Here is a 15,028-nt window from a genome sequence, read left to right as displayed (position 1 = left end):
GGCCAATCAAGCACAGTAACACCATGGTCATTGAACCAGCTTTTGGTGCTTTTGGCAGTGTGGGCAGGTGCCAAATCCTGCTGGAAAATGAAATCAGCATCTCCGTAAAGCTTGTCAGCAGAAGGAAGCATGAATTGCTCTAAAATTTCCTGGTAGATGGCAGCGTTGACTGTGGACTTCAGAAAACACTCAAAAGTCTCTCAAAAACATACTTTCCAGAAGGCCAACAATTCACTAAAAATGTTTTTTTTTTATTGGTCTTATGAAGTATTCTAATTTGTTGAGATAGTGAATTGGTGGGTTTTTGTTAAATGTGAGCCAAAATCATCACAATTAAAAGAACCAAAGACTTAAACTACTTCAGTCTGTGTGCAGTGAATTTATTTAATACACGAGTATCACAATTTGAGTTAAATTACTGAACTTTTCCATGACATTCTAATTTATTGAGAAGCAGCTGTATAAATATAATATTTTTAGATAGATTATTTATTTATTTTGTATTGTTTAAAATCCACTTGGCCCAAAAATCTAAGGGAAAAGGTTGATTGGACATTGCTTCTAGTCTCACACAGAGAAGTATTGACTATCCCAGTGTTTTCTCAATTGAGAGGGGCCACGTCCAGTAAGGCTCGATTCAGTTTCAATGTGGTTGAGTCATTTCAAAATTTGCCTCATAGATATTACCCACCTAAATCCTTAACAAGAAGCCTCTCCAGCAGAGGTGCAGGGGATAGACAGATAAGGAGGGCTTGTTCCATGGATAAATGAAGAGCTGAATCTCTGTTCTTAGAGGTTATGTAACACGTGGACACTCTTTCAGCGGCTACTGTTTAGACTGCAGATCAGCCTCCTGCTGCATATGGACCCATTCAATAGTATCTGCGAGAGAGAGAGAGAGTGTGTGTGTTGCTTTGTGAGAAGCTGAGAATGGATGGATGGAGAGATGGATAGATTTACTGGTGGGGGGCATCGCAGCACCCCACTTACCTGCTTCCAGCTTCTTCCCTGCTGCTCCAGCCTGATTGAAAGCTGCTCAGCACTTCATTCTTTTCTCTCCCTCATTCTTTCCCCTCACCCAGCTCTCGTCTTTTCTCTCTCAGCCCTATGCCAATCTGACAGCAGCAATACAGCAGAGGAGAAGTCGATCATGGTGTGTTGTGTGTTGCATAACCACACTTCTGGCTTACTGTTCAAATTTCATTTCCTTTGAAACCTCTTGAATGTTATTAGTTATATGTAATCAGTACAGCTAGATAAGCCTGCTCTCAGACCAACGACTTCATAAGTGGCTGTTCCATCATACCCTCACAAAGGTACTTTGAAACTCTTGTTTTTGGTCCTTTTTGAGAACAGAGAAGGAAATTCATGTTTTCCTGCCCACTTTAAGATTATCCAGTTGCAGGAAAAAGTATGTGAACCATAGATTCTTCCATAAATTGGTCATAAAATGTTATGCCTTGTGGGATAGAAAGAGTGTGACCGTATCCAATCAAATTCACACAGTTATGTTGTGTTTTATGCAAAGTGAGTGCCAGACATTAGTAGTATAGAACCACAGCACAGAGCAAGTAACTGGTTTTCTCAACTGATGCACCTACATTTTCAAGAAAGAAAAAAAGTGCATTTTCTATGGATTTGTAACATTGGATTTCGTTTTATTAAAAAGTGAATATTAATATTAAACATATTATAATTATTCAATTGTATTTAAAAAAAATTTTTATTAAGCTCTGATAGCTCTGACTCCGGTTGACTCCTATTAAGTTTGTCAATAACCCAGGGCTCGATTTAGATACAAAATTAATTTACTTACACCAAGATATTCATGAAATAGTTAACAAGTTTGGGAATATTTCAAAAAGGTTGATTGGACATTGCTTCTAGTCTCACACAGAGAAGTATTGACTATCCCAGTGTTTTCTCAATTGAGAGGGGCCACGTCCAGTAAGGCTCGATTCAGTTTCAATGTGGTTGAGTCATTTCAAAATTTGCCTCATAGATATTACCCACCTAAATCCTTAACAAGAAGCCTCTCCAGCAGAGGTGCAGGGGATAGACAGATAAGGAGGGCTTGTTCCATGGATAAATGAAGAGCTGAATCTCTGTTCTTAGAGGTTATGTAACACGTGGACACTCTTTCAGCGGCTACTGTTTAGACTGCAGATCAGCCTCCTGCTGCATATGGACCCATTCAATAGTATCTGCGAGAGAGAGAGAGAGTGTGTGTGTTGCTTTGTGAGAAGCTGAGAATGGATGGATGGAGAGATGGATAGATTTACTGGTGGGGGGCATCGCAGCACCCCACTTACCTGCTTCCAGCTTCTTCCCTGCTGCTCCAGCCTGATTGAAAGCTGCTCAGCACTTCATTCTTTTCTCTCCCTCATTCTTTCCCCTCACCCAGCTCTCGTCTTTTCTCTCTCAGCCCTATGCCAATCTGACAGCAGCAATACAGCAGAGGAGAAGTCGATCATGGTGTGTTGTGTGTTGCATAACCACACTTCTGGCTTACTGTTCAAATTTCATTTCCTTTGAAACCTCTTGAATGTTATTAGTTATATGTAATCAGTACAGCTAGATAAGCCTGCTCTCAGACCAACGACTTCATAAGTGGCTGTTCCATCATACCCTCACAAAGGTACTTTGAAACTCTTGTTTTTGGTCCTTTTTGAGAACAGAGAAGGAAATTCATGTTTTCCTGCCCACTTTAAGATTATCCAGTTGCAGGAAAAAGTATGTGAACCATAGATTCTTCCATAAATTGGTCATAAAATGTTATGCCTTGTGGGATAGAAAGAGTGTGACCGTATCCAATCAAATTCACACAGTTATGTTGTGTTTTATGCAAAGTGAGTGCCAGACATTAGTAGTATAGAACCACAGCACAGAGCAAGTAACTGGTTTTCTCAACTGATGCACCTACATTTTCAAGAAAGAAAAAAAGTGCATTTTCTATGGATTTGTAACATTGGATTTCGTTTTATTAAAAAGTGAATATTAATATTAAACATATTATAATTATTCAATTGTATTTAAAAAAATTTTTTATTAAGCTCTGATAGCTCTGACTCCGGTTGACTCCTATTAAGTTTGTCAATAACCCAGGGCTCGATTTAGATACAAAATTTATTTACTTACACCAAGATATTCATGAAATAGTTAACAAGTTTGGGAATATTTCAAATTTAAAAAAGGAAAAATGAAATAAAACCAATAGGCCTACATCAGTTATACAGCACTATCGTGGCTGCTGTGTGCCGTTGACATTTTAATCATGTTACTTGTCCGGTCGGGCAAGGAAAATTCTCTTTCACTTGCCACACAAAATCCACTTGTCCCAGACAAGCAGACAAGTGTTAATGTCAAGCCCTGATTAACCTGTTCCATTTTTACTTGAAAACATGTTTAAGCAGACTGTGGTGTCTGTTATTGTGACTTGGTTGAAGATCAGATCAAATTTTATGAGTAATTTTAGCAGAAGTCCATTGTAAATCCACACACGTTTTTGTGCAAATGTAGGTGCATTCAGTTTGACAAAACCATTTATTTGCTCTTCTCTGTGGTTCTATACTCCTAAAATGGCTGGCACTCACTTTACACATGCATATAAAGCATGCACCATCACCGTGTGAATTAGATTGAATGTAGTCGCGCCCTTTCCATCCCATATGTCCAAAGTTTGTGATGCCTTGGCTTTTTCCTTTAGCCACAATCACACAAAAACCATGACTCTTTATGCAGCGCTGAATTCTGGACAATGCTGATACAGGCACACAGCTCTCAGACACACACCACTTCTCTGTCACTCATCTATGGCAGTCTCATGGCATTGCAACTGCCCTCTTTCCCACCTGACACCTTTAATTGTGACCCAATGTGTATTTTTTCCTTGTGCACCTTCCTGCTTTTCCACCCTCTTTTAGTTTTTCTGCTCACCATCGGCACCATAAAAATAAGGTAAATTAAAATAAGATGCTGTAGAATAAAATAGAAGAAAAAAAACACTCCTCATCTATATAGTGCTACAGTGATGATGTCATTTTTAGGCCAACCCAGAAGTTAGAGTAGCTTCTTCCTGGTTACCTCGACAAGAAGACTGATTTTTCCCATTGCCCTTTGGATTGCAGAAAATAAACTCTGTGATCAAACAAAAGTTTACAATTCTTACTCGTTTTATACATTATGATCTTCACAAATGAACACAACTTTTATGAATTTTGAAGCATAAATTCAGAAGTAAAAATCTAAACATAGGCTATAAATGAATGAGTTTACCTGTTTGGCATGATGATGTTTGATGTCCAACAACCTCTGCAGTCTCATTTAGCCACATTAAAAGAACGTTTTTCAAGACAATTAAAAGTTTTTTTCTGTTTTTGTTTTAAAATAAAACATAAAAATATCTTGAACTTGTGTTCACCACAGGCCTTATTTCAGGCATTTAACTGAAAATACATTTTAAAAAAAAGATTGACTTTCAGGACGATGGAACAGGAAGTGCTGAAATGCTAACTTGTTACCTGGTTTTGGCAGACAAAAATACGTCATCCCTGAAGCACTCTATTGAATGTTAATTTAGTCAAGTTTCAAATTAAAATGTGGCCCTGTTACTAATAGTTATTTGCAATTTTAATTGGTTTATAAAAAAACATGGAACTTTTTTATTTAATTTAATTTGTACTCTTTTATTTACATTTGTATTTAATTATATAATTTTATCTTTAAATGTTTTTAGTTAATCATTATCTTATTTTATAGCTAGCACACAGAGGTCTACAGCACAGTATGTGTAGTACATTGTTTCATTATTTACATTGTTTCATTATTTACATTGTTTGTTTATATTTATATGTAGTTTGGGAGCAGGCACCATGTGAGCCAGGACCGCCACTGGCTCCTAGACTCCTCCAGGTCATGAGTGGCATATACTTGTCATGGTATCCAGGCTGGAGTTGTCTCTGTACGGTGAGCCGCAGCTGTGTATGTATAGTGTCTAACCCTCAACTGCAGCTGATGTCTATACAGCCCTCCCTCAGGACTCACACACTGTCTCTGACACACATTCAGCCTCGGGGGCTTTCCGCTCGGTGCTCAACTCGCAGGCATCTTTCAGTTTCAGTTTGTTAGCCTTGAGTTACGGGTGATGTCAGTGTGCGTTCTGTGAGGATGTAAGGAAAGAATGTTATTGCAAAGAGCTTGTTTCATTGATTATTTACCTGCAGTGGGGACTCTGACACACAGTAGCATTTAGTTATTGTAAATGCACAGAGAACATCTCCGAACCATGGTTTCCTGCTCCGTTTAAGCATTTAGGTGCCTGGTGGGAACTATCTGTTTTCCAAAGGTATCACAACACAAATGAACACCTGGAGTCAGGCAGGAGAAGAAAGCGCAAAGTGCCCAGGGGGTTTACCGATCTTTGCATTTGTTCTCTAACAGGGACAACCCGACAGCTAATGAGAGTGGTGCCAAAACTGCCCGATCCAAAGCCTCCAGCCGCTTCCCAAGACTAGGCCGCAACTCAGGTCGTGAAACACGCAACCCGGAACCCCAGAGCGGTGACCTTTAACCTCTGAGCGTAATCCTCAGAACTCATCAGTATGGATGTACTGAGCCAAGGACCTTCTCTTCTATTATGGATGTACTGTACATAGCGCCACTGTTGGAGACTAGCTGGGTCTAGAAACGACGAACAAAATCAGCAAGAAAATGCGGCGTGAATCAGTTTAGTGGCAGAAGTTTCAGTTACTATTGTGCCTAGTGATTTATAACAGATGTTGTTTTGGGGAAAAGTCGGGATGTCATTTTGACTAACAGCAGTGACATGAAACTTTTATGAGACTGTGATGAGAATTGTGTGATTGTCTGGAAATAATTTGCACATCATCATATTGTTTGACACATGGGACTCAATTTTATCTTTCTGTTTGTATACATTTTGTTACCATGCTCTGCTATGTATGAGGCACAAAGTTAGATGTAATTTTATTATGACTGCGCTTATAATAGCTATACAAAACAATCACTTTTCACGTTCCTGCTCACAATAAACCCAAAAAACATATTTCAGATTTTAGGTGAACGTCCAGTGATGGTCAGAATGGGATGCGTTAGTCAGGTCTGGGCTCTCGCGCTCCACAGCCCTTGTCGTCTGTTCCTGAAAACCTTTCATTGGAAATTTCCCGGGCTGCCATTATCCTGTATGACCCCAAGAGTACTGTTACACAGAAACCGGCGCGGATGGGGCATTGTGTGGACTGAACAGAAGAGAATTTCGTTGCAGGGGAACCTCCACTGAGAGATAATTTTGCCCTATTTGAAATACAAGCACAATAATGATTGGGATTCATTACTAATAAGTAGTATTTATGGTTTTAACATGTTGTAATGTCAAAGAGAAGGAACCATGATGTGTTTAAATGAATAAATAGTCTGCTATCAAACTGAATGTGATGTAGAATTGCCATCAGATTCTGTTCAGCTGTAACACATATAGTAGCAGATCTGTTGTGTGCTTTGCATATTTGTCTGTTTGCAACCTTTTGTACTAGTAAGCAACTGTATATGATGGTTTTTCTTAAACAGTGTATCTTATGTCCTAAACGTGACAGGACGCAGCTGTTTTGCAGCCTTAAGAATACATGAGCTTAATGAATACATAAATAAATACAAGTTCCAGCACACAATCTGTTTTTGTGTCAGATTTGTAAGGTAACTTGAGATTAGCACAATGATGCAGGACTGCTTTTGCCCCATTTCGAGTAAAGAAAATAAGCGTTTTAAAGACTCAATGTACTTTTAAAAAATATAAATTAAAATCAACAATGGCTGCTTGTGAGCTGTGTTGCCATGGTAACTTGAAACAAAATAAATGGGTTGTCTCTAATTGTTGGTCCTTTCTGTCACCTTAAGTGATACAAAGTGTCTGTCACATGTGGGTTTAATTCCAAAAATTGGTGCTTGCAAGGCAGCAAAAGAATAGTGTTAGGAAGAGTTTACCCAAAAATGAAAATTCTGTCATCATTTACTCACCTTCAATTTGTTCCAAACCTGTACGAGTTTCTTTCTTCTGTTGAACACAAAAGAAGCTATTTTGACAAATGTGGGTAACCATACAATTGCTGGTAGGCATTGACTTCCATATTTTTATTATAATTTTTTTCTATAATATGTAAGTCACTGGCTACCGTCAACTGTTTATTTCCCAGAATTCTTCAAAATACCTTCGGAAGAACTTGAGGGTGTTTTTTTGTGGCAAACTATCCATCTAAAATTTTAAGTGCGCTGTTAGGCTTTGATTCTGTGTAAATGAAATGCTGCATCAGAGGTTTGCTGTCATTATGCAAGAAATTGTGTCATCACAATTCAGTATGCAAACAGAACAGTGTATTCATATTTTGAACATTTTATCAATGCAAGTAACACTTTTATCTTAAATTAGGGATGCACCGATGCCACTTTTTCCAGTACTCACCCGATACCGATACTTTTATTTTTGGTACTTGCTGATACAGAGTACCGATACCAATATTTTCATTGCATTTGTAAATTTTTTAAATATTGGGTACAGAAACCAAAAGAGTATGTATAATGTTAGTTGGTTAACTTAATTTATCAAATAGATAGTCAAACCAAAATTTATCCAGACACCTTCAACATTTCTCACATTATCACAGTTTATTCGCTATAGTTTAGAAAATGGTAATAAAATATGACAAGAACTCAGAGTTAAACTGTGTCAGAACAAATTCAGCTTGATAATGTCAGATAACTTTGATAGAAAGGTATGTAATGGATTACAATAAACCAAAAATTATTCATACAGCTGTCAATATTTACACAACTATCAATACTTTGTCGGGTGACCCTTAGTCTTAATGACTGCCTGTATTCTCCTGGGCATGCTGTCAACCAGGTTCATGCAAACCTGAACTTAAATTGTTTCTCATACTCTGTCTGAATAATTTTTGGTAATCAATTTCACTGTTAGTCCACTGTATGAAGAATTTTTGGGTATAATATATCACAGTTTAGTTTATTTTGCTATCCTCACTTTACATAAATGAACTATAGTGTCCTACACCCACTAGTAAATATAAAAAATTATATCTGGTCTCTGAATAATTTTAGTTTGACTGTATATCCTTCTGTTATTTTCACACTTAATTATGCCCATTAAAATGTATTTTACAAGTTTTTGTTACATTCACTGTTTATTTTCTCTCTCTCTCTATGGTAGCCTACATCATCTTTAATTTAATAGCATTAGAGCTGCTCCATTGCAGTGGCGGCGGACTGTAATCACGCGCTTTGCTGTAAAAATGCAGGGAACCACTCGCTATAAATCTCCTAACTGTGATCTTTTCATAAATAGAAGTCACGTTTTTTTCATCTGAAACGTGCAGCGATTTATTTTCCAAAGCCACTCATATAATGCAGAAACATTCATGAAGCAAGCAAAACACGAGCAACACGCACACGTATTTGTACTGGAGCAGAATGAGAGGGACAAGTACAGTACAGCCTAGTGCATTTCACACAGGCTGTTAGTTTCACTTTCGCCAGAAAGTCGTGTATGCTTAAGGGTGAAAATAAATGACGTTTATAGTGAATGCCCCTATAAATTGTCTTATATTTACGATTTAGTTTTAATCCAAACTGTTTTAATGCGTGCTTAGTGAGCGAACATCAATAAAGATCACACAAAAGTGCGCACGCTCTCTCTCTCTCTCCCCCTCCCTCCCTACCATTAAGTAAATTGTGCATTGTTTTACTTACTTCTTTTTGACATATCCGACCTAACTACAAACTTTCCAGTGATGTCTGTGAGAAAGGGATATTCACTCGACAAGCTCGCGCATCTGCGCAGCCGTGCACTCAATCCACTCAGCGAGATTTGCTTACCAGCTGGCGCAAATCAGCTATACAGGCATTAATACTGAATGTTTTATATTCATTGCATACATATACTTCGTAGACATCTTTAATCTCTAATAACTCCATTCTGCTGTCTGTTGTCGGTGTTTTTTTGTCTGAATATGGCACTTATCACATGCTATGTGGTATCGGCGTTTGGTATCGGGGCATTTTAACGAGTACGAGTACAGGAGCTCAGTATCGGAAATTAGGTATCGGTATCGGTGCATCCCTATCTTAAATTCTTTTAAATGTATAAAGTTCCCAAAAACAAACAAACAAACAAAAAAGAATATTCGTTTAATACTTTGAGTTAAAAGGAGAGTTCACCCATAAATTAAAATTTACTAAAAGTGTACTCACCCTTTAGTCCATCCAAGATGTAGGTTTGCATGTTCATCAGAACAGATTAAAAAATTAAGCATGCAGTGAATGCGGGTGCCATCAAAATGAGAGTTCAAACAGCTGATGAAAGCATCACAATAATCCACAAGTAATCCAGTCAGAACCTGAATTTTTGAGGAATATTAAAGTTGAATATACATATAATACAACTGAATGTAATATAAGGGACAACTGGGCTAGTCATCACACTGTGAACTCAAGTAAATGATTTGGCTACAAAAAGTTAATAAACAAATCTACCGTTTTTGCTCAGGAGAAAAACAAAATGCAGTTCATTTAACATACCTTGACTAATAGTGGGGTATGTTGTCACACTATATGGAAAATCAGGCTTTTAAGAAATTATTTTTTTTAAATTTAAACAACATATAAAACTATTTTAGAGAACACAAGAATTTGACTCAAAACCTTATAATTACTGAGATACAGTCCTTGTGTCAACTAACACCAGTGTCCCTTGCTGGCAGTCAGAAGTAGATCACTGCTCGTCGCAGTCTAGCACAGAGAGTAAATTCACAGCTGAGTGAATACAGGCCAGACAATCTGTGCACTTCTGCTTGGATGACCATATAGATAATGTTACTTGTGCTTCTGGTCATAGCTTAGCAGCATTTAAAACAGAAAAACACAGGTAATTTATTTCACTGTATAGGAGGTGAAGCCCCTGTCAAATTTACATTACAAAGATGTAGTCATTCCGTGAGCTAAACATTAATGTACTTACCTTTAGCACTTTGTGTAGTTGTTACGTTTAAATAAGCTGTTTTATTCATGTGATACATTCCTAACATTTATTGTTCTGCTGAATATAATTTCCATGAATTTCTCTGCAGAGCGCAGTGACCTTACTTAAATCGAGGCTGTTGTATAAACAGTCCTGAGTATTTTAGTGGAAATTCAAATACAACAGCCATGTATTCTTCTCTTTTCTTTTTATATAGTTGATTTGCATCTCAAAACTCTGGCTGTGAATGTATAAAGGAAGTATTTTAAAATATGGAAATATCTTTAATGTTTAATGTTTTTTTTTGCTTCTTTCAAAAACCTCTGTGGTTTTCTTAGTTTTCTTAATTGTTACATTTATTTTTGACTATGCAGTGTGAACATTCGTGAGTGTACTTTTACTTTCAACCTGAATGTCATTTAAGATCTACAGAGTGTTAATCTCGTCAATCAAATTACTGACAATTAATCGTTATCAAAGATTTTCTTTTAATGAGACAATGAAATGTGATGCAAACAATGATAAACAATTTAGGCTACTTAAATTGTACTGTTATTGAAAATGACAAGACAGAATGATGCCACAAGATATTAACAGTACAGTAATAATGTTTCATATAATCCAATTATAACCAATTGTCACGATCACCGACTGGAGTGCACTGGTTGTCCACTAGAGGGCACTTCATTCCAGACTTCTGCCACTCTATCAAGGACTTCATTCCCCATAATCCTTTGCTCGGTCTCATCAGCACTTATTGTTTGCACCTGTGTCTCATTAGCATGGTTAGCTCACCCTATATAAGCCTGGTTCTTACTCTCATTCTTTGCTAAGTCTTGTATTTGTCATTACTGCAATTCTAATCCTTGTATCTTGGTTCCTGGTTCCTGGACACCATACACCATTTACCATTCACTATACACCATTCACCGTACACCAAGCTCTGATCCAGATCCCACTCTAGTCAATGAATTCGCTCCAGAGTCCACACTCAGGCCTTAGAGCTCAGTCCTGTGTTGGTGCCAGCCTGTGTGGTCCCTGCATGTCCTGTCTCAACCACAGAGTTCACCCTTGAGCTCCCTGCCTATCCTGTCACGGCCAAGAAGGCAGTCCCTGGACTCTCTGCCTGTCCAGTCACGGCCAAGGAGGCAGCCTTTGAACTCACAGTCTGCCCTGTCATGGCCAAGGAGGCCGTCTCTGAGCTCTTCGCCTGTCCTGTCACAGTCAATGAAGCCATCTCTGAACTGTCTGCCTGTCCTGTTACGGCCGCAGAGGCCGTTGTTAACCTCTCTGTGCTCTCTATTGCAGTCCCGCCTGAGCCATCTTGGTGGTCCCTTGCACCATCAGCTCCGCTGAAGTGGTCTTCTGCTCCATTATGGGGATCTTCAGTCCTGTCTGCTCTGCTGTGGTGGCCTTCTGCTCCACCGTGGGGATCTTCGGTCCCATTTGCTCTGCTGTGGGGGTCTTCAGCTCCACCTGCTCTGCCCTGGTGGTCTTCTGCTCCACCCTGGTGGTCTCCAGCTCTGCCCTGGTGGTCTCCTGCTCTGCCGGCTCCAGTCTGGTGGTCTCCTGCTCTGCTGGCTGCGCCCTGGCCTCCTGCTCTGCCCTGGCTCCCTGGTCTACCTCAGTCTCCATGCCCTCCAGGCATGGCCCACCATCCCTCCCCCTGATCTGTTCCGCCTCCCTCCTGGACTTGAACTTCTGTTGTTTTGGAGTGTCTGGAAGCCACTCCTTTGAGAGGGGGTTATGTTACGATCACCGGCTGGAGTGCACTGGTTGTCCACTAGAGGGCACTCCATCCTAGACTTCTGCCACTCTATCAAGGACTTCATTCCCCATAATCCTCTCCCCGGTCTCATCAGCACTCATTGTTTGCATCTGTGTCTCATTAGCATGGTTAGCTCACCCTATATAAGCCCAGTTCTTACTGTCATTCTTTGCTAAGTATTGGATGTGACATTACTGCAATTTTAATCCTTGTATCCTGGTTCTCCCGTATCTTCGTTCCTGGTCTTGTTATTCTGCCTGTTTTCTGGATTACTCTGTTTGCCTCAGCCCCTTACTCTGTCGTTGTTTTAGATTGCCTGTTTGTGTATGACCTGTGCCTGCCTTTGGATTATGTTTGTGGATTGTCCCTTCAATAAACTATTGCATTTGGATCCTCTACCTTCGTGTCTCCGTGCAGTACATGACACCAATAATGTCAACTGACAAAATACATGTGCATGTAAACTTGCTCATCAAAATATGTGGTATACTTTTTAATAACAACTAAATTACTGACATGTAAAGAATTCACAATATTTTGACACTAGTTTTTTGTAACATTATTTCAGGAGATTAAGTTTTCACAATAAGTACAGTTAATATAAGATGGTTTCATGTATGATTAATTTAGCACATTCTGTCAACAAAAATTTTTGAATGACATATGTAAAATTAGATGCCATTTTAGAGTAAAACTGACTAAATGAAAATATTGACCAAATTAAAAGATATTTTTGTCAAAAGACAGATAAACAAAAAAAAACTATAAAAAAACAGCGGATCCCACCTACTGTGAACACATAAGTGTAACAGTCGATAAAACAGGAGGAAACATGCTGTCATTCACTAACCACCCGCAAAATTCACACCCAATTCCAAATCAAATGCTTAATGAGCAGAAGCAGCCGACAGGTTTTAAATACAACATGTGTCGCTTCCATAAACAGTTGGGGCTGGAAGACAAGCCAGATTTAGATGGTAATTCAGCTTTGCTTGGCGATCATCTGTTGCTGTTGGCTCTGTTTGCTTTGATGGAAAAGCTGGGAGAAGACGTCATATCTGGCCCATCTGGGAGCGAGGTAAGAGAGAAGGGCCTTGCGTATAAGAAAACATGGCACAGTATATGTCATTTTATCTAAGGAACACAAACAACATCAGTCACCCAACATCCCAATCGAGTCCCTATCCAACAAACCTATCAAGATTCAGAACGGAAACTGAAGGTAGCAGCACAAGAAGATTGGCCCCATTAGAGAAACATGCTATTTCTATGCTGTTTTGCATGGAGGCTTTGTGTTTATTGCAAATGTAATTATGATTTAATTATTGTGATTATGTTAATCTAGAGTGTACAAGTCTTATCGAGACACACACACACACACAAGAACACTCAACAACAAACAACAGGTACTTGGAGAAGGAAAGCAAATGAACTGGGTCTAATTTGGCAATTAAAGGAAGTGGATTATTCAACACCTTCCATATATCTAGACAGGAAGTGACTTGCTAGGTGAGCTCTAGAGCTCTGATATGGAGATGATTTATGGCCAGTGGTGTATAAAGTACCTGAAAGCCATACTCAAGTAAAAGTAAAAATATCTTACCAGAAAATGACTTTGGTAGAAGTTGAAGTCACCATTTAGAATATTACTTGAGTAAAAGTCTTAAAGTATGTGATATTAATTGTACTTAAGTATGAAAAGTATTTTTAAAATATTAAACGTACTTAGTATTGAAAGTAAAAGTACAAGTAAATGCAAAATGGAAAAGGAGCAAATATATATATAATGTTAATAGTAGCAAGATTGTGTTTAGTTTTAACTCTTTCTTCCATTTTGTATCTTTGGATAAGAATAAGAAGCACTTCATCCGGTACTTAGTGTCTTTCATTCCAACATAAGAAAACATTTCTGGAATCTGCATCTGAAGTGGCATTTAGATGTATTTACACCAGGGCTGCCCAAACTCGGTCCTGGAGGGCCTGTGTCCTGCAGAGTTTAGCTCCAACTCCAATTAGACACACCTGAACCTGCTAATCAAGCTCTTACTAGGCATATTAGAAACTTCCCAGCAGGTGTGTTGAGGCAAGTTGGAGCTAAACTCTGCAGGACACCGGTCCTCCATTTAACCTGTAGTTACAGATGCATAAATAGGCTGAATGTTTTGTTTTTAACATAAAACTTTGAATACTGATATTTGAAATAATTTAAAACGTGAAAAAAATAGTCGAAATGTGAAATTATAACCGCCAGTAGGTGGCAGCAAGTGACTGTTAATGAGCGAGTCATTGAGATTCAGTCGATTCTTTCAAATGGCTGATTCATTCAGGAACAAAGCATTTGACTGTGTAAATGAGTGAATCACTGAATAATTTATTCAACCGATTCGTTCAAAAAGCTGATTCATTCAATAAGTAAACACCGTCCATGCAGAGAGACGCAAAACAGTGCTGCAATCTTTGTTTGGAACTATTTACGTTGGCAAAATTTAGCAAAAACAGGCAATATTGTGTCTAAAATGTAAGTCACTTAATATTAACTTTATTAAACTTGTATAAAATTGTTATTACATTTGTTATCATGCTGATAGCCTATCTGGGGAAAAACTGCACTCTTTGTGTGATATAGATTAAGTTAACTATATTAAATTATATAAATATAAAAAGCATAAAGAAGCATTTTTGCCATCTACAATTTAGAATGCCTGGAATTTTGAGTTTTAAAGGGGTCAAAATGCTTGGTCCGAGCATTTTAATTGGCTTTCCTACCTGTCTGTCAACATAAGTATTTGCATACCTCTGCGCACCCTGCGCAGACAGGATACGTCATCAGAGCGTTCACGCACGCTGTGCAGACAGAGCGAGAATGGCAGACAAACCTCAACAACCCGATCTTCCTTCCTGGTATTGTAGTACTTTTAAAGTTTTCTCACTGGTGAATGACACATGATGTAGCCCAGCGGTTCCCAATTCCAGTCCTTACGCCCCCCAGTTCTGCATATTTTGCATGTCTCGCTTAGTTAACACACACGATTCAGATAATCAGCTCGTTAGAAGTGAGCTACGTGCATGAACTGTGTTCCGATCGATATGATCCCTACACAGTGTTCATTGCTCCCTACTCCCTGAGCAGGAGAAATCTGTTGAAGTTTACTTAACTTCTCATTCACGGATTAGCGCTGCGCAACGTCTGGATGCGAGGGTGCGAGGACTGGAAT

The 15,028-nt window shown here is 38.7% G+C and overlaps 1 protein-coding gene across 1 annotated transcript in view; it reads left to right on the top strand.

The window, feature by feature from the left end:
• The window catches only part of LOC107554039 (sorting nexin-29-like), a 71,466-nt gene extending 65,923 nt beyond the window's left edge, over nucleotides 1-5,543 (top strand). The window contains exon 8 of the mRNA XM_016236402.1: nucleotides 5,440-5,543. Within this exon, the coding sequence (XP_016091888.1) occupies nucleotides 5,440-5,457 (18 nt within the window). The 3' untranslated portion in view covers nucleotides 5,458-5,543. The remainder of the gene's footprint in view (nucleotides 1-5,439) is intronic.
• The last annotated feature ends 9,485 nt before the right edge of the window (nucleotides 5,544-15,028 follow it).

The sequence above is a fragment of the Sinocyclocheilus grahami genome, unplaced genomic scaffold (genome assembly GCF_001515645.1).
Source record: "Sinocyclocheilus grahami isolate Dianchi unplaced genomic scaffold, SAMN03320097.WGS_v1.1 scaffold490.1, whole genome shotgun sequence".
NCBI lineage: Eukaryota > Metazoa > Chordata > Actinopteri > Cypriniformes > Cyprinidae > Sinocyclocheilus > Sinocyclocheilus grahami.
The sequence above is the reverse complement of the archived record's forward strand: the minus strand, read 5'-3'. Positions and strand labels throughout refer to the sequence as shown.